We start from the raw sequence: 23,266 nt of genomic DNA on the forward strand, positions 1-23,266 counted from the left end.
TGTCTCCTCTCTCTGCCCCTCCCCCTCTCACGCTCTGTTTCTCTCTGTATCAAAAATAAATAAAACATTAAAAAAATTTTAAAAAAAAGAATCATTACCTAGTAACATGCTTTATTTGTTATTTTATTACAGGCCATGACTGTTCTATTAGATTATGGAATTTGGACAGCAAGACATGTGTGCAAGAAATAACAGCACATAGGAAGAAATTAGATGAATCAATTTATGATGTTGCTTTCCATCCATCAAAAGCATATATTGCCAGTGCAGGGGCTGATGCCCTTGCCAAAGTATTTGTGTGAATCAACAAAACTCACATCATAAACAACAGATTTGCTTGGACAGAAAGAGGGTCTGCATCACTGCCATCAGAAAAGTTACTTGATATGACACTACATACGATCTGCCTGGAGAAGGCTGTTTGAGGCAGGCATAAATTGGTGGAAATCACATCTTAATGTCAGGCTCATTACTTTAATTGTAATTACTGTATTTCGTGGGACAAATAAAAAGGACTCCATTATTTGTGGCCTGTACTGGATATGAACTGAGCGTATGTCTGTTTTTTAGGTATCTTTAAGCCAATGTGGAGTCTAATCTTACAAAGACTTTTATTTTGGACTCTGTGTGCTGCCTTAGGGTTAGGAATGTGGTGCTCTTGTTGGGGGAAAGTGAGCTCCAAGAGTAGCTTTTTTTCATCTCTTAGTGATTTTCTGTTTATCAGTTGAATGCCACAGATTCCCTTTTAAACTTATTTTGCTTTAAAAAAAAAGAAAATTTAACTTAAAATATTTTAGCATTAGTTGCACAAAATGTTTGGATAAAATTCTAGTTTTTATAAGTCTTTTTATATATTTAGCCTGTCACAACAGTGCTCAAGATTGTATTGAAGTTTTTCTGCATTATACAACCCTAAAACACAGAGATCTCACTGACCCGCTGCCGTGTAACCACACTTTTTCCTTCTTTTGCCTAATACAGCCCAGCTAAGTCCTTCCATAAAGATGCTAAATCATCTTCATCATCACATAATTGTCTTCATACAAACCAAGGACTATTAAGTGTATTAAAAATGAAACAGTGGGGTTTAGTACTCCAGATGAACTCTTTAAAAAGAAAAAAAATGAACTAATCTTGGCATCCTATCACTATGTGATATTTTGTACATCTTACTGTATTTACAAGTTTATTTATCAAGGATTATCCATCTTGCTAATAGCCTATTATTTATTTCACTTTTTGTTGGTCTTTATATCCTTTTATTAATGTGCTAAAGGAACCTGTATATCTATTTTGGAACTCTTTGAATAGTCTAAAATAGACTAAAAATGGAATATTTTATAGTTTAAGTTACAAACCAAGGTGATTTCCCCCAGATGCATATCTTGGTTTACCCTGATTCCAAACAAAACTATCTTGTTCAAAAATATTTGGGGTAAAATTGTATTTGCATTACAAATAGGGTACAAAAATCATTGAATCAGGATACAGAAATCTGCTGTGTTTGGACTAGTTATCCCTGTTTTATTTTTTCAGATGTGCTTTATTTTATGGTGTAACTAAAGATTTTGTTTGTGTAATGCATGATTAAGACAATAAAGTATTTTTTCTAGTCTTCCAAAAACTTTTCTGATCAGTTTGCGAGTTTTGATGAGTTTTGTAAGGTTTTTGTTTTACAGACTATGAATCAGCAAATTTTTAAGATTGTACCACATAGCAAACATACAGCTGTTGAAAAATAATGTATATAAAAATGCATATAATAAATATTAAATTGTGTACCTGTATGTTACTGTTGGCTACATTATTTTGTGTTTAATAATAAAGTGCAATACTTTACTCTCCATCATTAAACTAGGAAATGGAGATGATTTGTCAGTGAGTCCTTCATTTTTGTGCTGTTGTTTTAAACATGGTATTGCTTGAGACTCTAATAAGATTAGAACACTTAACAGTATTAAGAACAACTTTCTAAGGACTTCATCCCATTTGGAAATTTCAAAAAATCTTCTACTGCTATAAGTTACATAATTCATAATAGCGAAAAAAAATACAGTTTTAAATCATTTTCTTAGACTTTATTAAATCTGGACATCAGTTAATAGTATTGTCATTCCTATCTAGCCTGTTTCCACAAAAAATGTTCAGAAAATAAACCGTATTACTCATTAATTAAAAATTGTCCTTATAAATAATATTAAGTGTTAGAAGTGTTAGTTTCTTGAAACTTCTTCCTTCAACAAGGTAATATCCTTTTTCTTAGAAGGAAATTGCAGAATTAGAAGGTAACATTAAGGGGCACCTGGGTGGCTCAGTTGGTTATGTGTCCACCTCTTGACTTTAGCTCAGGTCATGATCTCACACTGTGTGAGTTCAAGCCCTTTATTGGGCTCTGCACTGACAGAGTGGAGCCTGCTTGGATTCTGTCTCCTTTGTGCCTCTCACCCACTTGCTCTCTATCTCAAAATAAATAAAAAACTAAAAAAAAAAATAACCAAAATAATTATAAGGGTTATATTTAAAAAGTAGGGTGGCAAAATTCTATTTGAGTGCCTACTTGCAAAAAGAAATTACATTGTATTTATACTGTGAATTTTTGTCTTCTGCCATACAAATCCATTTAGTCATTGCTGCTGAAACACTAAAATTTTTCAGGAATATTCTTAAAGTTTTTTGTTGGTTTGGTTTGGTTTGGTTTTCTAAAGATTCGACTTAACAAATTAAGGGGCATTTTTTCTCCTTGTTTTTGGAAACTATAATTTTTCCAAAGCTAGTCTGGTTTCTGGCAGCCATTCCAAACCATTGCATTACTGTTTAACTGAAATGTGATTATCATCGTTGCAGTGCATAAACATTGACCTCTCGAGATGTATTAAAACATAAGTGAATAAAAATTAATATATATGTTTATTTTTCTCTTCTACTTTGGTTGTGTTTTTCTCTGCAATACTAAACATTTAGAAGAGACTAAAGGATGCAAAAAGAAACTCTTATTTTTATTTTGTGTATTTCCATTTGTGACTTTGGGAGATTATGTAGATTCATGTGACTGTTAAATGGTGCTTTATAAAGTTTAAGAATATTTTAATACACAAACTTTAATATGTTGACTTTCTTAATATTTAATCATATTCTGCCTTTTTCATGTTTTATTTCTGTGTACTTTTCTCACATTTCAAAGGAAGTTATCCACTAAAGACCAGCATCCCATTTAACACCTTTATTAAATGTTATAACTAGACTAGCATACATGAAAAAGACATGCCTGAAGGTAGATTTTAATACATCTTTTTAAAAATCCTCTTTCCCTCCTTTTTAGTTGTTAACCCTTTTGCTTGCTTTTACAAAATAATTGATAGTAACTTAATAAAGGGGTCATTTCTGCTCTTAGTGCTCTTTAAGTGAGAATGTTAGTTTCCCTGGTTACCTCACATGACTCAGAATTTTGTCCTTTATAAAATTAAAGAAAAGCATCTTTTAAATGGGTAATGAGGGGGCCTGGGTGGCTCAGTTGGTTAAACATCCAACGGATCTCTGCTCAAGTCTTGGTCTCAGGGTCGTTAGTTCAAGTTCCACATTGGGCTCTGCCCTGGGCATGAAGCATTAACTCAAAAATAATGAAGATTGGAGGCTGGGTTTTCATTTGAGTTTAATTGTTCAGGGTACTCTCAGCCAAGAATTTGTGGTTGGGTTTATTAAAGGAAAAGGTAAAACCTATTTTTGTTTAAATGAAAATTCTTATGTGACTATTTGTGGCATTTTATTTTTTAATATAATTTGTCAGATTGGCTTACATACAACACCCCGTGCTCATCCCACCAAATGCCCTCCAGTCAATGACCATCACCCATTTTCCCTCTCCCCTACTCGATCCCCTTCCACTCTGAGTTTGTTCTCTGCATTTAAGAGTCTCTTGTGGTTTGTCTCCCTCCCTGTCTGTAACTATTTTTCCCCCTTCTCTTCCTCCATGGTCTTCTGTTAAGTTTTTCAAGATTCATGAATATTTGTGCATTTCATAGGAGGGGGGCAATTATCTTCCCATACTCCATTTTGTCAAAAGTTTATGTGATGTCCAAGGCGATTTCAGTTCTCCCTTTCCAATATATGGTTCTTTCATTCCTTTTACACAACCTATAAAATCGTCAGGCTCCGGAGATTTACTGGAGGATAAATAAGTATTAATTTTAGACCAGTTAACACCTATTTCAGGTCAACTTGTAAATTGTTTCAGATAGGATCGGGGTATGTGTGGAGGGAGCTAGGAGCACAGTGGCTGAGGGGGAGGACAGGCCCTGTCTGTAGAGAAGATAAGCCAGCCAGAATGACAGAATACTTCTACCTGAAGGGAGAGCTCTTGGTGAGGTAATGATAGTTTTATTAAGGAAGTTCTGATCATTTTTCTTAGGAATCAACTTTATAAGCATGTTTAAGAAAAATATTAATTACAAAACATTTTTGTTGAAACAAGTAACTAAAACCTTCTCATGCTGTTTAACTTGGTGGTGCCTAAACAGTAGACAATAATTGGATAAATATAAAAATTTTAAGGAAAAAATTCATGTTGGTCTCTCTACATAAAGTACTGAATGTAGGATTTTTTACAATGTCCCAGGGAGAGAGAGAGAACTTGGAATAATGAAAAGTAAAGCAGCTTAGAATAATAGTCACTAACAGTTTTATTGCTGGGTCATACTACAATAATTTTCCTGCAGTTCCAGTTTTAATAGGTGTTTTTCCTTAAAGCCTGATGTTTAAAGTGGTAAGTAAAAATTTACCAACACTTTTTTTAGTACATGGGTGACTTTGAGAGTATAAGCTAATATATCTATACATGTATAAAATTAAGCATATAAAGTAGAAAAATACCAAATCTGTTCAGTGTGATATTTCAGTGGTTATGAAAATACACTACAAAAAAAGCATGATATTTAATTCCCTTCCATTTCATTCATAATAAAACCTTTTTATTATATTAAGTAATAACTTATTGATTGGTTTTAAGACAACATCCATTAGGGGAAGAATGACTTACTTATGAACTGAGTTAAAGAACTATTTAAGTGTCACTATATTTAATACAGAATGATTAGAGAAGGAATGTTGCTTTTCTGAGTATCAGATTCTTTATTGAGCTATGGAATTTATGTCTCTGTACATGTGATATGCATTTTAGAATTCTTAAGATTTGGATCCACAGTATCTCCTCTTTCCAGAGTTTCTAAGGGTCATGATTATGAAGCCTCAGCAGAGTGTTTAATAATTCTAAATTGTAATTAGAAGGTAGTAGCTTTAAATGAATACTTATTTGCTTGAAACAGCTGTTTGTATTTTTAATATAATAGTTTTGTATCTGATCTTAGTATGCTATATAGTATTTCAGTATTAGGAGAAAATGACTTAATACATTCCATCCTCTTGCACTTTTTCTTTCAGTTGTCAAAATGTCACCATTATTGCTGGGATTCCAAGAAATCTCTACAAATGCCTCTGATGACATCGGAAACAATTGGTTCTAATCCTGTGAACTCTCTTGTGAAGAAAGCATGTGATTCCTTTGGTTTCGAGGCCATATCTTTCAGGTCATCCAAAGGTGCCCAAGCCACACCAACAGAGAAGATGGTGATACCTACAATGAAAATGTAAGTGCATTAGAATCAAGCTGCACCTTATATATAAAATCAGGTGTAAATATTTTTCATGACTTAGTTCACAGCTGTAGAGAAAATGCTGTAATATCTGAAAGACTAAATCTCTTTCACCAAATGGTTAGATAGGTTTAAACAGTCATGATGAGAATGGCTAAACAGTTGGGGCCAAACCAAAAGTTTTGCCATCAGTATAACTTAATTAACCACATTAGCAGATAAATCACATGATCACTGACAAAAAGTATTTGGTAACCTGATAAACAACTTCTTAAAAAAGCTACAATACCATACTTAGTGAAATGGTGAAAACTGTCTTAGATTGGCAGGAGAATGGTCTGCCTATTATCATCACTCCAATTATTACCGCCATACAATACTTCCATCCCCCTGGCAAAAGTGAAAAGTTTCTCCCCTCAGTTTTTCTCACTGGTAGATGGATTCAAGCTCAAATTGTTTAGCTCTGACCTAATATATAGTTAGAATTTAAAAAAAAAATTATGACCTAGCCCTGAAAGCCTACCTATATTCTGGCTTTTGTTAACTTGCACTTCACTATCCCTAAAGGATAATTTTCATGAAAATGATGTGGCCTGGGGCGCCTGGGTGGCTCATTAGGTTAAATGTCAGGTTGGGATTGAAGTTAGTTGAAGCCCCATGTCTGGCTCTGTGCTTTGGCTTCTGTGTCTCTCTCTCTGCTCCTCCCCTATTCATGCTCTGTCTTGTCTCTCTCTCTCTCTCTCTCTCTCTCTCTCTCTCTCTCTCTCTGTCTCTGTCTCTCTGTCTCTCTCTCTCCCTCTCTCTCTCTCTCTCTCTCTCAAAAATAAACATTAAAAAATAAAAAAGAAAAAGAAAAGAAAATGTGTGACCTAACCAGTTCAACTAATTACATTGGAAAAATATATTTGATTTAATCTAGTTCACTTTTGGCTTGAGTCTAACCCTGTTAACCATAAATTAGTTCAGTAAGATACATTTTTAAGAAGTATGATAGCAAACAGGTCTACTGATGTATAAAATAAGCCAGGCATATATAAATAAGTCAACACATAGCTTAAATTGCACAGATCGGTTCCCTATCCTACTAATCAGTATTTCATCAGTATTTAAGTACGTAAATACATTAACAGGTGCTAATACATGTATAAGGGGAAAGGTTAAGTCATAAGGAATTAAATAGGGAAAAGTGTGGAAGAGTGTATAAAAATGCAAGGCCGCTCATTCCCGTCTCCCAAGTTAGTGGGGGTTTTCTGTTGTTTTTTGTCTTCTTTGTTTGTTTGTTTTAAGTATTACTGGATCACAATCACTCAGTTTTATCCCAGGAAAGGGAATGTCAGCTTTTTGTTGCCCTATTTGATCTCAGCAACACATTATGCTAATGTTTTCAGGAATGAGTTGCCTTTGCCAAAGGTAATATTAAGGTTGGGGTAAGGGAGAAAGAAGACCTTTTTATATACTTTTATAACATCAGAGTGTTTTTATTATCTTAAGAGAAAAAAAAGACACTAAGACACTAAAAAGGAAGTTTAGATGGAATAGAATTAAAGTCTACTGGAGACCCTAACATTGTAGAAAACTCATGCCAGATTCAAGACTACTTTAAAAAAAAGGGTAAATATCAAATAGATTCATAGTAAATTATGGTAAAATGTGATTGGGGGTGGGAGGGCAGTATTCCAAGTTTGAGCCAAACATAAGGACCTGTACCGTGCTTCCTTGACACATGACATGGTTCTCATGGCGGCTCTCCCAGCATGCAGTGGGGAGGAGTGTGGGCTCGGCCAGGATGCCTAGGCTTGACTGCTGGCCTCACCACTTGCTAGCTGTGTGGTTTTGAGGAAATTTGTTGCCTCATCTGTAGAGTGAGATTCACAGGACTGGTTTGACAATTAAATCAGTTGATATTCGGTAAATTTCTTGGAACAATGATTGCCACAACATAGGTGTTTGTTGAATAAAATAAATGCTTACGTTTATATTTACAAAACTTGCTGAACCCCTCCTCAGTTTCCTACTCAGACAAAGGACAAGAACTTACCTGCATCGTGTGCAGCAGCAGCAGGGCCTCGAACATCATCATATGACTGCCCGTCTGTGACAATTACCAGAAAGTTCTTGTTGGGGTTATCCCTCACAGGCCCGAACACATTTCTAACAGTGAAGGAAATGGCATCACCTGTGGCAGTTCCACCACTCATATAACGAATGTTTCTGATAACAGCGAGGACATTCTCTTTGGTGCTGTAATCAGTGAAACTGAATTCTGTGCGCTGATCGTAGGTGAACTGTACAGCAGCTATCTTGGCACCAATGTCTGAGATTTCAAAAGTCTTGGCTATGTTGGAAACGAACTCAAGCATGAGGCGAAAATTACTGTCTCCAACACTGCTGGAACCATCAATTAGAAAGGCGATGTTCACTGAGTTATAGCAAGTCTTGCTGCACATCATTTGCTCATGAGTGCAGAGCTTCTGTACCAGAGGCTTGACGTATTTCGTGGTGCCAAACCAGTTGGGCATATGATAAGAGAAGAAGCCATTATTCCGACAGACAGCCTAATGGGGGAGACATAAAAGGGATCAAAAAGCGTTTCTTCTTAAAAATGATAAAAACAGTGATAAAAACTTTAAATCTTGAATGTTCAGAGTTAATCGAGATAAGGATCAGTCTTCATTATGCTTCGAGGTCCAACGCTGGGCCACTGCTCTAACAGAAAACACCCCTCATCTCCTTACCTTGTCAACAAACGCAACATCCTGAACCATCCCCAGTTCTTCAGGGATAGGCTTGGCCACAGACACTATAAATACATTGACGCCAAACTCTCTGGCCACAATGCCTGCTTCCTCAATGTCATCAGAAGGCCAGCCATCAATAAATACCACCACCACTTTGGGGATCCCTTTTCTTACTCCAGCATCTGCTGTGAAGAATTTCTGGGCGGTATGCTTCAAGGCTTTTCCTAGGTTTGAAAAAGAAGCAAGCTGGAGCAGCAAATAACATTTCTATTTCCCTGTACCATCCTGATGCCACCAAAAGTTTAAGAATTTAACTTATATAGAACTTGGGTCTATAACAGATGCATCAGATAGGAAAGTTTAATTATTCATCAGATCCATTTTTTTTTTTGTCTTCACAACCCACGTTACTTCTTCCCCCATCACCTCCCAGAAGCCTCGTTTTTCCTTACCTTACATCAATCATCAAACACAATGGACTCCGACTACTGTACTTTTGCTATCAAGGCCCTTAGTGACTTACTAGTACCTCTAAAGACTCAGAACAAGAAATGTCCCTTCAGAGGGTCTGTAGTGCTAAATTAGCTCTTTTTGCCACAACTGCACTTGTTAAACTTGTTGATCTTTGCTGCTCTTTAACATGTTGAACAGGTAGGTACTTCTTTAAAGTGGTATCTTTTCTATCCAATATAAGGATTATAAATCACAATACTTTTTTTTGGCTTGTTTTAAACAAGCAATATTAATTAACCCTTTGGTATATTTTTCATTACAAATAGAGTATCTTAAGATGATCAAGTACAAACCTAGCCAAGATTTCAGTGTCAAGAAAAGTTGCACATCTGCTTAAATAAAGTAGCCTAGTACTGTTTTACATGTCTGATCACTTCATAACCCTCTCCTATGTTATACCCCAGGTGCCAAAGTCTACTCACCTGTATTGGAATTACCCCCTTTGAAACCTACTTCCTTTATGGCAAACAAAACATCTTTGGCTGATGTAAAGTTTTTCAAGTAAAATTCTATTTTGGGATGTTCACTAAGTGGAAAAACGGGAAAAAAATGTTATCTAGGGAGAACTGGAAAGGTAAAACAAGCAACATCACATATCTTTACAAAAAGTAAATTGGACAATGCCTCAGTTTCTTAATCCCATAGTGTATAGTCAACTAAAGTATTGCATCCTTACTTAAATTTTAAGGCATCTTGCAATAATGTAACAAAAACAATTGCTACCTTGGGGGTTTATCTGGGTAATATGCTAAATATGTATTACATGTATCATCTCATTTCATCATAACTGTATATGGTATAAACTACTATCCTTACTATATAAATGAAGAAACTGAGGCTCAGAGCATTTTTGTAAGTTGCCCAACAAAACAGCTGCACTTTAAATTCACGTTTGTCTAAATTTAAAGCACCTGAAACCAGGCTTCGCTGCAGGGCTTGGGCTTAATGGAAATCTGCAGAGGAGGGCACCAGGGTGTCGGAAGGTGACTGGGTGTGAGGCGAGGTCTGTTCCAGTGAGCGACTGTGGAAGCAGTCAGCAGTGTGGGTCTGTTAACTCAGGTTTCTGGTTAGAAGAGGCAATTTCAAGGACATTGAGCCCAACATTTCAAAAATGAGAAGATATGAGAAAACATATCAAGTATGACGATTTTGTATTTGTGTTATATGATTCTTACAACTATGTTGCAATATTTGGGATTTCCCATATTTAATAGTAAAATGATTTCAACTCATTTTTATCACTATTCTATGTTCATTAGAGACCATGTTGAGTAAAACAGTTAAAAAAAAGCACCATTTGTTGTATTTAGTTTTTAGGTAAGTCAGTATTTCATAAGTATAAAAATTTAGGATTATCAATTTCCATGAAGTCAAGATTTTTGAGGTAAATGTACAGCACTCATTGTACCTCTGCATAGCTGGTGGTATAATTTCTGTATATCTGGTGAAATGTTGGGCCTCAAAATCAGATATTATGGGTTGATAAAAAGTGACCATTAAGGTGAAAAGGTTAACTATCCAAATTGTGATTTATGAGATTTATTCTTATTTCTGCATCCTTAATGATATATTGCTATTCTTCTTAAATATAAAATCTTTATATAGTTTATTCTGAGGTTCTTCCTAAAATAGGAAAACTGTAAGTCACAGAGTTTATAGAGAAGCCAGTCTTTGTTTGACCCTACAAGATAGTGTAGTTTTCATTTTGGAAAAAGAACTGGATACAAATAGCAAAGAAAAAATTCTAACAAGAAAAGTACTGAGGGGAATTCGCCTCCCACCTCCCCTGGGATGTTAAAATGTACAATAAAGCTACAATAATCAAAGCAGTGTAGAAAAGATGTAAGAATTAGCTTACAGATCAAGGAAACTGACTTGCCTAAACTACATAAAATTGGTACTACAAATCAATGAAATAAAGTGCACTTGTTTTAATTATAAGGGACAAATGGTTAAATTATGTAGAAAATCAAGTTAAATTCTCATACCAAAAAAAATCTATTTAAATTAAGAACCAGTTGTAAAAAGTAACATAAGAACAAATGAAATAGAAATTAATATTTGTAGTAATGGTGTTACCCTTGCACACTGGTGATATTTTAAATTGGGTCAACTTTCTAGACCGCAATTTAACTTTGTATCTGAAACCTTAAAAATGTCAGAACCTTTTAACCCAATCTCACTTTTAGGAATCTAGTCGAATGAACTAATCAAAGATGCCACAAGGGTGACATAAGGATATTAATCACAATGTAATGTCCAATGGTGAAAAAATGGAAGAATGGTTAAACAGTCATGCAAAGGAACATTATAAAACATCACTTTTTCAAAGAGTATTTGTGATATTGGTAAAATGCTCAAAATACTAAGGGATAAAAAAAATGTCATAAAACATTTTTGTAGTTTGAGCTGAGCGTTTGAAAAAGAAATGCATATGCAGGAAAGGGTGAGGGGTGGCAAAAATGGGGGAAGGTAAGTGAGAGATACAGGCTTCCAGTTATGAAAGGAGTATGTCAAGAGAATAAAGGGACAGCGTAATGAGTATTGTCAACAGCACTGTAACGGCATCTTTTGATGACAGAGGGGAGCTACGCTTACAGGGAACATGGCATAACACACAACGGTGAATCACTTGTACACCTGAAACTAATGTAACACTGCGTGTCAACTATACTTCAATTATATACACACACACAGACATACACATTTACAAACAAGTATTTTCTTAAAATACTGAAAGGATATAAAACATTTTATAGTAATTATCTCAAGAGGGCATATTTGGGAATTTGTTTTCTTGTGCTTTACAAGTTATTCAACCTTTCTGTAGTGAGCATATTATAATCCTAAATGCCATCAGTATTATTTGTAAATGAATAAAAAAGGTCAAGCTTCGGGTCTGCACTCATGGAACTATGGGAACTGTTTAAAAGAATAATGACAGAACAGGGAAGAGAAACAGACCTATCACTTCTAACTTCAGCAAAGAGGAATCAGGAATGGAGCAGAGTACATGTTCAGAGGTAATTAGTGCGAACAACAGAACCTTTTTAGTCTGCCTCTGGTCGTCAAGTTCTCTAAATCCTTTTATTTCAAAGCGAAGCACTGAGACCTACGCAGGCTACTTAGGCAGTCTTATATCTTATATTACAGTTCGCAGATTCAGACGGTCCACAACTAAATGTGTTTATACTGAACTGAAATGCATGTGTCCACTAAAAGGACGGATCTTTTATCATCAAGTGTCCTCCCATTTTAGAAGTTGGTACCTGGCTTGAACTAGGCCCACGTGTGGTCCTTCTGTTCCAATTCCCAACATTAGAGCCACTTTGCCAACAAAATTCTTCTGTAGATTAAATCGGCGCTGCCCAATATTAAAACTTCCATCAATCAGAAATGCAATATCTGCTTTACAGTCTGTGAAAACCCAAACGCATCTCTCCGTTAACAGTTTCAAGGGGAGGGAAGGAGAGAGAATGTTTTCCCAAATGGGTATCTGGACTCTTACCTTTATTGCCAGTTTTCTTCTCGGGTGTTTTTTTTAGCCGTTTACCTGAAATGAAGGAAGCAGTGGCATAAATAATAGGAAAACAGTTTCATAGCAAGAAGCCCACATGGAGAAAAGCTCATGACAAGGAGTGCCATTTTTAAAAACACTTTTTTAAATTAATTTCCTCACAATTATTAGGACTGGGGAAGAAATGCCCCAGCAGAGAAATAAGTCAGGACTGTTGTAGGCCTTACCATCAATCCAGGACTTGATACCTCAAACCCACAATTCTAATGTTCTTAATTTCTTTGACTTTAAAACTGCCACAGTCTTACGAAAGGATATCCCTGGCTTTTGTTCAAAATGGACACACACTGAATTCCTTCAATACATATGGCAAATGGAGCTAGGAAGTTACTTGGTCCAGTTTCTAGGCATGGTTTATTAGAAAGAAATCGTAGGGCTTCAAGAGAATGTTTGGTAGCAGAGTTTACAATTGAAAATAGGATAGGAATTTGAAATATAGAATTAAATGCTTCCTTATGTAATGCACTAGTAAACTTAAGATATTTATGTTTTTCTTAATTTTTTTTAATTTGAGAGAGAAAGAAAACAGAGGGGCAGAGGGAGAGAGGGAATCTTAAGCAAGGTCCATGCTGATTGCAAAGCCTGATGCTTGGCTCTATCCCATAACCCTAGGATCATGACCTGAGCTGAAATCAAGAGTACACTCAACCAATGGAACCACCTAGGTGCCCCTGTTTTGTGTCTCTTTAACACCAAGCTAAGCAGGCTGTCAGCACAGAGCCCGATGCATGGCTTGAACCCACAAACTGCGAGATCATGACCTGAGCCAAAACCAAGAGCTGGACACTAAACCCACTGAGCTACCCAGGTGCCCCAACATCAATTACTTTTTATTTATTTATTTATTTATTTTTAATGTTTTTTATTTACTTTTGAGAGACAGAGAGAGACAGCACAAGCAGGGGAGGGTCAGAGACAGAGGGAGATGCAGAATCTGAAGCAGGCTCCAGGCTCTGAGCTGTCAGCACAGAACCCGACATGGGGCTCGAACCCACGAACTGCGAAATCATGACCTGAGCCGAAGCCGGACGCTTAACTGACTGAGCACCCAGGAGCCCCCATCAATTACTTTTTAAAGGAAAACTATGAACAACATGTTTATTTTTAACTTCCAAATGCTGTGCCAGGCGACTAGGAGATGGCTTCCATATTTCATACCTGTTGGTGGACGTGCTGTGGACACTGCTTGTCCTGTGGCCTCCTGGGTACCGCTTTTTCCTTCTGTTAAAATAAAGAGAAGACTATTCTTTTCTCTTCCTTCTTTACCATCAGAATATAATGAATCTAACTTAGGGGTTTATGGGATGATTAATGTAATCAAGTGATGGCAACTGCATAAGTAATTGCTTCATGCAAGTTTCAAAGATCAAAATGAGTTCTCATCTATTAAACTATTTTAAGGGGCGCCTGGGTGACTCAGTCGGTTAAGTGGCCTACTTCGGTTCGGGTCATGATCTCGTGGTTTGTGAGTTCGAGCCCCGTGTGGGGCTCTATGCTGACAGCTCAGAGCCCCGAGCCTGCTTCAGATTCTGTGCATCCTTCTCTCTCTGCCCTTCCCCTGCCCAAACATAAATTTCTTAGTTCCCTAAGGTACTTTAACTACATGTCCTTGGACAACATAAAAATAAATAAATAGTATTTTAAAAGGATCACCAAAAATAAATTCACATTCATTTTCATTCTCTAGTTTTTTGATTTAGTGTTACTCGTAAGTTTCAGGGCATTCTGATCGCAGACAATGCAAGTTTCTATTGCAGTTTTCTAACAGCAAGATTATCATTCCCCCATTCAGCAAGTTTGGCTTCAGTGGGTCGTTGCCTATCCAGGCCCCTGACTCTAGCCCATAGGTGACTCCTTCAAGTCTTAATCACAGGTTTTTCTATCAGAGAGGCTAGACTAAGAACAGCAGAAACTTTTCTGAGTGTCAGATAATATTTACACAAAGGTAAAATCAATGTAATTGTACCTACTTGTCACTGTGAAAGAAGCAGACCATCTAGAAAGTGTTTGAGACTGGATGCCATTGGCAACTACTGAGGAATAGTTTTCTCGACCTGGTAGGCTATAGATGCGTACAGGTCCCCCTGAAATGCTGATTACTCCCCTGCAACACAGAAAAATAGCTGATATTCCACCCACACTTTTCCAGGAGTATCTGACTGACTTATAGTGCCATGTTACACCTATTGTTCTGACAATCAAGAAAATAGTTCATCAGGGAAGACATCTAAGGATGCTGCCAGTCTTCTTAAAAACTTGATTATACAGGTACAAAATTTGGGAAAAAATGGTTTTGTGTTGTCAAACTTCTTAAATGTTGATTGAACATACCTATAAGATACCATTCCTTACAGTTCAGAGAATCAGGGTTAAGAGCACTAAATAATTTTCTTAGTTCCCTAAGGTACTTTAACTACATGTCTTTGGACAACATAAAAAAAAAAGTCTTGTAGGATAGCAGAAAGGGTGATGAATTCGGGGTCTGGAGGCAGACCCGGCCTTTCATTTCCAGCGCTGGCACTTGCCTAACAATGGTGGCTGTGGGCAAGATCCTTGGCAACTGAGTTCAGTTTCCTCATCTATAAAATGGATTAAAATTGTACTCACTCTCTACAATTGTAGAGTTCTCACGAAAGTTAAGACCATGTCTGGCATATAGTAAAAACTCACTAATATATTACATGATTAAGAACACTCTAAATCACAAGAATCTAGCTGCCAAGATATAATACAATTTGCCTTTAGTCAGAAAGCTTCCTTCGTGTAGCTGGTGCTTCATGGATATCCAGAAAAACCTTAAAAATGTATCTATCTAATACGGCCAAAATTGGCACCAAAAGAAAGAATGTAGTGGGTCCATTTGGCTAATGAGGGAAAGGAAATGATCACCCTTGGATTTCTCTCCCCTTAGCATGTTTCGGCTTACCTGTGAATAGCTGCTCCACATATGCTTGATACAGATGCGTACACTATGTTCCCAAACACAGAGAATTCCTCCAGAGAGCAGCCCCCTGGGCAGAGGACATCTGCTTTCTCCTTCCTGATGTCCAGGCCTCGGGTAGAGCATGTGATAGCAATGGGAACTGAAGAGAAAGGAGGGAATGCAGGGACCATCCTCCGGACTTTGAGGGGAGGGGGGAGGGAGGAACTAGGGGTATGAGGTTGAAAGTTTACCTCCCTCAGTTCTACACTTCTTGTTACGAATATTAACATATGTACGGTTCCACACCGTTCCAGATTTTAGCTAGCCAAAACCAAGCTTTCCAATATAATCTAGTCCTCAGCCACTCTAAAACCTAATGGGAGAATTTTCTCAGTTCCTGTCAGTTTGGGAATACATAACGAGAAATATATTCAGAACTGGAAAATGACAGTCAGTCACCATTTTTAATTAATTCTAGAAACATAGAAATCTCAATTATGATGGTGACTGTGGACACAGTTGCCTGAGCTAAAGATATTATGTCTGGGCCAGCCTATGAGGAATATTTTCATAGACACATGCACAAACCTCTTCTAGTCCCATCCTTTGCTTCGGAAGACCATTTATACTAGTTTTGCTCCAAATGCAGTGCCTTAAAATTATATCTTAAGGAATCCAGTAAAAAGATGTTTCACTTTACAAAATGTCATTTAGTTCAAACGCTCATTTTACAGATGCAGAAATTAAAGCCAGGGAGTTAATTTGCCCTAGGTCACAGAGCCCAACTTCTGCAGGACAGGAATCAGCAAAGTTAGTGACTTTAGAATGAAGCATTTTTATCTGAACTGAACTTGCTTATTTCTGGTCCAAATCTGTCCAGAGATATATATCAGGCAGCGAATGCAATTTTAGAAAATAGTGTTAATACTCTCAAGTTTTACACAGACAACCCAACAAATAAAGAATTGAAGTTGGTACTACAAAAGATGTTAGGTAGACACAAGATATTGGCAACATGTAACAAGATAACATAATACAACATGTTGACTCATCAATTTACTGTGAATTTTAAGTTGGGAATTATGTTACTAAATGCTTTTTTTTCCCCAAATACAAGATACTGTGATTATCCAAATCTTTTTGAGACAGATGTTAATAAAAAAATCAAAACACCTTTTTCCCAAGACAGTAATACTTTCTGGTCATACTGCCCCTTTGATTAGCCTGCCTCTAACAATGACCCTCTTCCCAAAGCTGTCTGTGCTGAGTTGCACCCTGGCTGTCTGTGTTGATGGAAGGGAAGGCAGGATGCCAGGTACAGTGCTGACCCCTTAGCTGTGCACCGCTCTAGATTGTGGGGCAAGTAAAGATCCTTACCAAAAACAGTAGCCTCATTCCAATGAGCCCCATACCTGTTATCAAACAACCTGAAGCTTTCCTCCCACTTTTGGTGTCATCAGAGGCTCTGCCTTTAGCTGCCAGCACTGACTTGAGTGAGGGACGGAGTGTGTGTGGGGGGGGAGGAGGGGGATGGAGCTCTGAAAACAGTCGCCTTTGCAATGCTTACCTTCATTTCTCCCTTCAGGAAAACAAAGGATAGATTTTGTAAAAAGAGTTTGCCTTTTATATTGTGGAAAACACATACACCCCTACTCGGACTTCTACATGTGGAACAAAGTGTTTTTTAGACTCTCTCCAATATGAAATGGGTCTACAAATAGAGGTTACTCCTAGAAACCAGGGGTTCAGGAAGGTGGCACATAAGCAATTCTCTGCCTCTGTTAGCTCTCGCAGTCTGAAGTCAGGTCTGGGAGGCTTCTCCCTGGCTTAGTGTGCCCCTTGGTGGGACTCAACGAATACTCCCCCGCCTTGACCTTTGATGCCGAGGCTCGCCTGGCCAGGTGTCTGCCGCGATGTGGGGAGTGGATTCCGGGAGGCTTCTTTCCACGCGCCTTCGGGAAGAAGTCCTCATCGATACCAGGGGCCCCCTCGCGTGGGAGAAACGGGTAAGCCGGAGTAGACAGGCGGCGGGTACGGATCCGGGTGCGCCAGGCAGTCGCTCCAACCTTGGCGCCCTGCAGCTGTGCTCCCCAGGGCCACGGTCCAGGGGCTCGGCGGGAGCGCGCTTCTACCAGGAGGCCCCCAGCTCCTCCCACCGCCTGGACCGAGCCCCGCTTCCCTGACCCGTGAACAAGCCACTCACCCGCTCCCTGGCTGCCCACAGGCTCCGGCAGCAGCAGCAGCAGACAGACACCTGCGAACAGAAGACAGCGCGAGGGCTCCTCCAGTCTCCACCCTGCTTGGTGCGAGGGGAGGGGGCGGGGAGGGGCGCGTACCCACCGAGGCAGAGAACGGGGATCCAGGCTGCAGACATGGTGGTCGAGGGGCTGCTCGGACCTGAGAGAGAAGGGAAATGCAAGGGAGGCGCCCGGGAACGGAGACCCGTACGTCCCCACCACACTGGCGCCCCCCCCCCCCCCCCGTTAGAGATCCCGCACGCCTCGGAACCCAGGGGCGGCGGTGGGGGAGGAGACCACCTAAGAGACTGCGATGTTCTGGCTGCAAATCGAGCCAAACCTAGCATCGATGTGCAACCTCGCCCAGAGGAGGGGGTGCGATATCAAGACAGAAAGAAGCTGGGCGCCACAAAGGAGAGACTCCGACAAGCAGGTGTCGGGGACTCGCACGTCCGCCACCGGGACGCCCAGGGCTCTGCACCTGAGTCGGATCCGCCCGGCTGCGCCCGAGTGCGGAGAGAACGGCTCCCGCCGCCGCTATAAAGGCCGGGCCGCGCGCATGAGCACTGTGCGGGGGGGCGCGCGGGGAGGGGGCTGGGAGCCGGTCCCCCGGGGCCCGGCGGCGGCCGGCCAGCTCCGCCCTCACCACACCCCGTCCCGGACGGAGGCCCGCGCCCAGGCGCCTCCCCCCGCGGCGCGGACCTCGGACACCTGGATGCCGCGTCTGTCCTTAGGGGAAGCGCGAAGGAGTCCCGCGGACCCCGCGGGACCGGGCCTCAGGGGTGTCGGAACGCGTGTAGGACGGTGATAGGACCCGCGCCTGGGGACGCGCGCGGTGAGCTCGGGGTCCCCGGCGCCGGCCGCCACGGCCGGACTGCGCTCCGGGAGGGGAGGCTGCCCGTCGCGCGGGACCGGCCTTCCCCGGGCTGAGGAGGGAAGGGCCCCCACACGCGATTCCCGACGGCGGAGCCGCAGCCTTCGCTGTGAACCCCGGCTCTGCTTCGGCCAAGGCAGCTGAGTTGGCCCAGGGCGGCCGCCCGCCCTGGCCTTGCGCCCCCGGAGAGGTCCACGCGGCCTCGGAGCCAAACTTCCCAACTTCGTGCTCGCGTGGAAACGGAGTTCTTACTTGTAAAGCAAAAGCAACCTAGATTTGGCAAACGCGTCCGTCGTATTTTAGAAACCCTGTCAACTGATTGGTTATTCTTTCGACCGCAGGGATCCAGGAGCCTTCCGACTTGGCTTCTGCTGGAATCGATTTTCCCCAGTGGGCTCATTCACTGTAATGGGCAAGGCCACGCTTCAGAGGTGGCCCGGGCCTCTCATTGTATTTTGCCTTTTCTTCCTTTCTGGGTCAGGAAGGAATTATGATTGATTGCCTCTCCAAATTCTCAGACCTGATGTCTGTGGTGATTGCACACAATCTCAGATTTAGTAATGATTTAGTCCTCTCTCATCCTAGTAAGTTTTAACAGGTGGAAGTGGGAGAAAGCGTCATTGACAGGCAGCGTGACCTCCATGGCAATGACCTTCATGGCAGCATAGGAACCACCGCCAGATCCAGGAGAGGTGGCAGGAAATCGTTTTTCAACTAGTTTTATTTAGCCCAAAGAACAGCAATTTGTTTTAGTCCAAAGAATAACCAATAACTTATATGCCGTAAAGCCCATCCCTTTTATGTGTAAAATCCATGATTTTTAGTGAATTTACAGTTTTACAGCCATTACCCCAATCCAGTTTTTGAACGTTTCCATTACCCCCAAAAAGATCCCTCCTCCTCATTGACAATTTTCCCCCACCCTCAGCCCTAGGCCACACTGCTTTGCTTCCTGTCTCTTTACATTTGCCTTTATTGACATTATATATAAATGGAATAATACAATTTCTGTTACTGAGCATGTTTTTGAGGTTTATACATGTTGTAGTATGTATCTGTACTTGATTTTTAAAAATTTTAATGTTTATTCATTTTTTAAGAGAAAGGGACAGAGTGTGAGTTGGGGAGGGGCAGAGAGAGAAGGAGACACAGAATCTGAAGCAGAGAGAAGGAGACACAGAATCTGAAGCAGGCTCCAGGCTCTGAGCTCTCAGCACAGAGCCGGATGCGGGGTTCAAGCTACAAAGGGTCAGATTATGACCTGAACCAAAGTTGGATGCTTAACTGAACCACCCAGGCGCCCCTGTGTACTTGTTTTTTATTGCTCAATAGTATTCCCACACATTTTGTGTTAGAAAAGAAACATAGCACCCCCACCTGGAAGCCAAACACTGTAGTGGTGTTACAACTATCCTCTCCATCTGGAATGAGTCAGTGAATCAGGCAACTGAGGTGCGGGAGGGGGGGGCGGTGATTTCCTTCTCTTTACTATTTGAATGTCTTCTGGAGAGAAAAGAGACTAATTAAATAACACTTGCTGACTGGGAAGTTTTTTACTCTTATTTCCATGGCTGCTTTAAAGATTTAATCTTTTCCATGGTAGAGACAATTGCCCTTTTCTTAGAAACCCAGTCATCTAGCCACCACCCCTGATCTTTTTCTTGGGAGAAATTTCAAGCCTTCAGGACTATTAAAACTGCTTTTCTATGATTGTTTTTTGAGTGTCCTTGGTCAGTGTTGGATAATCTCCTCCAATTAGGCTGGGCAGACTGGCATGATGTTCCCTAATGAGGGAGAGGTCACATCCTGGCAAACAGCTCCCACTCCCCTGCTCTGCAGGCAGGTGCCCAAATGGCTGCAGGGGTGAAAGCTCTTCAGAACTGCCATGGGGCACAGCCCTCCTGTGATGTAATTTCACTGAACCATTTGGCAGAATGAAAACTATGCAGCTATTTCCATGATTGACCCCGAGTCTATGACTCTTAAAAAATAAAGGAAATACCTCATTGAGTTTCATAGTTGTTTACCCAAAGTTACAATTTTAATTATCTTGTTTTGAAACATTTAAGAGAAATTATTCTTTTTGTTTTTCTGGTGTGAAAGGCCAACCAAGGAGGGCAGGGGAGTGGGGATGAGATTTCTCATTCTCACTAAGTTTGTACCTCATGCTCACCATAAGTGTATTAGGGGAAAAAATAACAAGAGGTAGTTGTCTCTGTGTGGGAATATCTGAAGGAGAGAGGGAAAGCCAAAGGAATTTGGGTATGTTTGACTTAAAAAGACAATTTGTTAAAATTATAGTTTTGCATTCAGTAGGGTGACATTTCTGGTTATTGTCCTCCTGAGATGCCTGGGTAGTTTACCCTGTTTTAATCAAGACTATTTGATATTGAAAGTTTAGACTAACTCTCTGTAGAGCAGTGGCTTCTTAGCTGGGCTGCACGATGGAATCACCTGGGGAGCTTCAAGAAGTACCAAAGCCTGAGTCCCACCCCAGAGATCCTACGTAATTGGTCTGGGACGGGGCCAGTGTACTAGAATTTCTTAAAGCTCCCAGGTGATTGTGATGGCTGCCCAGGGTGCGTAATACTTAGCTCAATGATAGAGGTTAAACTAATAATTCTAATTTTTCATCCTTCTTTCATTATCTTTTCATTAAAATGCCATCAAAAATATGCCGATTGTGTTTCCCAGATAAAACACAGGGGCATCTTCTGGCCTGATGGTTGTTTAAAAACAGTCATTAACAGGGGCACTTGGCTGACTCTGTCAGACGAGCTTGCAACTCTTGATCGTGGGGTCATGAGCTTGAGCCGCACAATGGGTGTAGAGATTACTAAAAATATAAAATATATTTAAAAATACCTGACAGAAGAGTTGAAAACTCAATTTCAAAAATAATTTTCCCCAAGTGTGTTGTCTGGTCCCAGAATAGGCTGGTCTTCTTAAGGGAATGAGCTACCTCTAAAACTATTGTATTACCGTAGGTGGCATTTTTAGGCTTCAGGATGCCGCTGACAGCTCAAAAAAGTTTCTCAAGAATAGTATCATTTTCTGATTAGATTTGGTTCGTTACTTCCATAGATAAGCTTTCAGTTAACAGATCCCTTTTCTATTTTGTTTTTATCTAAGTATGAAGCTAGTCATACCTAGAAAAAATTTGCCTAGAAATTTTTATGTTTTTGTTGACCTTTTCATTTTTTAATTTTTTTTAACATTTATTCATTTTTGAGGAAGAGAGAGAGACAGAGCATGAGCAGGGGAGGGGCAGAGCGTGAGGGAAACACAGAATGCAAAGCAGCACAGAGCCTGATGCAGGGATTGCACCCACAAACCATGAGATCATGAAGTTGGATGCTTAATCAACTGAGCCACCCAGGCGCCCCTTTATTTTTTTATTTTTATTTATTTTATTTTTTTACTGTTTTTATTTATTTTAGAGAGAGATACACAGTATGAGCAGGGGAGGGTCAGAGAGAGACAGAGACACAGAATCTGAAGACAGGCTCCAGGCTCTGAGCTAGCTCTCAGCACCGAGCCCAGTGCGGGGCTTGAGCCCACAAACCGTGAGATCATGACCTGAGCCGAAGTCAGACACTTAACCAACTGAGCCACCCAGGCGCCCCTATTTTTTATTTTATTTTTAAAAGGAGTATCAGTCCTGTCTTACCCCCTATGCTAGTATAGCTCCCCTGTAAACTTACTTAGCTAATGCAATACGTAGTAACTTGGTTTTATTTCAGTTACAGTGAACTTAAAAATGAATTTGTTCCCTTCAGGCAACAATTTATGTTCCCTGTTTATCCTGCAGTATCCCATAGGTTCCTATGATTGGTTATAGCCCATAATCACTTTGAAATCTCCCATCACCTGTTATCTTACCACATTGATCTTTTTTCTAGATCTAGTTTTCCTGATTGTTTTTTGTTCACATCTACTACTAAGCAAGTATGCACATCTAGCCTTTCAGCTTTTAATGATTTCTAGCAACAGAATAAATGACTATGGCTTCTGAAGAGTGAAAATCAAAAAGTTGATTCACACTCAGTTCCACACCTGAAACTATGATTACTGCATGTTAGCTAACTGGAATTTACATAAAAACTTGGGGGGACAAATAAGTTGATTCAGAGATAGTCCTTTAACTACTAGACATCACCTTTTTTTTTCTGGAACTCAGTTTCCTTTCTTGTAGGGTGAGACGGATTAGACCAAGTGATTGGAAGAGACTGTCCACTGAGCACCTCCTGTGCTTGGGCAAATGCTTCCTGGGCTTATAGTGGCTTCCAGGGCTACGCCGTGTTTCTGGGGTCTGGAAGGCCTTAGGAAACACTGGCTGTGCCAGCTGGCTCTCACCTGTCACGGAGCCATCATTTCTTGTGCGAGTTCCCTTTCTTTTCACCTCTCACAGCTAAACTATGGACTCGATTGATTATGTTTGCCCCTAATTAACATCAAGTAATAGAGGTTACATTGGCCACTGGAGTGCCAACAAGGCTTCCCTCCTGAGTGAGAAAAGCTGTGACAGGGAACATAAATTCGTTCTAAAAGGCCCAGCACACACCCTACGTAAGTTCCTCAAGATCAAGGATCTTTCCCTCTTGGATCATTGCTGTACCTCTAGTTCCCGGTGCAGCGTCGTGCACATCATGGGTACTCAAGAAATATTTGTTGAATGAATCAATCCCATTCTATCTTATCATTTGTTCCCTTGTACTGATTATCTATTTTTATTTTATTATTATTATTATTATTATTA

The 23,266-nt window shown here is 40.1% G+C and overlaps 2 protein-coding genes across 4 annotated transcripts in view; one reads left to right on the forward strand and one right to left on the reverse strand.

The window, feature by feature from the left end:
* The window catches only part of STRN3 (striatin 3), a 99,857-nt gene extending 97,991 nt beyond the window's left edge, over nucleotides 1-1,866 (forward strand). For both annotated transcript variants that reach the window (XM_029950400.1, XM_029950401.1), the window contains one exon: nucleotides 133-1,866. In XM_029950400.1, the coding sequence (XP_029806260.1) occupies nucleotides 133-302 (170 nt within the window). In that variant the 3' untranslated portion in view covers nucleotides 303-1,866. The remainder of the gene's footprint in view (nucleotides 1-132) is intronic.
* A 2,792-nt stretch (nucleotides 1,867-4,658) lies between these two features.
* COCH (cochlin) lies at nucleotides 4,659-18,155 on the reverse strand. Of its 2 annotated transcripts, none has more exons than XM_029952724.1 (12): nucleotides 18,115-18,155; nucleotides 17,737-17,793; nucleotides 17,600-17,650; nucleotides 15,400-15,556; nucleotides 14,444-14,577; nucleotides 13,632-13,694; nucleotides 12,405-12,449; nucleotides 12,166-12,313; nucleotides 9,319-9,422; nucleotides 8,381-8,607; nucleotides 7,684-8,200; nucleotides 4,659-5,626 (listed from the first exon to the last, which is right to left on the reverse strand). In XM_029952724.1, the coding sequence occupies exons 2-12, from the start codon at nucleotides 17,768-17,770 to the stop codon at nucleotides 5,451-5,453; spliced, it is 1,656 nt and encodes a 551-aa protein (XP_029808584.1). In that variant the 5' UTR covers nucleotides 17,771-17,793; nucleotides 18,115-18,155; the 3' UTR covers nucleotides 4,659-5,450. The 2 variants fall into 2 exon arrangements, with proteins under 2 accessions (XP_029808584.1, XP_029808583.1); XM_029952723.1 differs by lacking the exon at nucleotides 18,115-18,155 and adding an exon at nucleotides 17,974-18,030.
* Between the last annotated feature and the right edge of the window lie 5,111 nt (nucleotides 18,156-23,266).

This window comes from Suricata suricatta, chromosome 9, assembly GCF_006229205.1.
Source record: "Suricata suricatta isolate VVHF042 chromosome 9, meerkat_22Aug2017_6uvM2_HiC, whole genome shotgun sequence".
Classification (NCBI taxonomy): Eukaryota; Metazoa; Chordata; class Mammalia; order Carnivora; family Herpestidae; genus Suricata; species Suricata suricatta.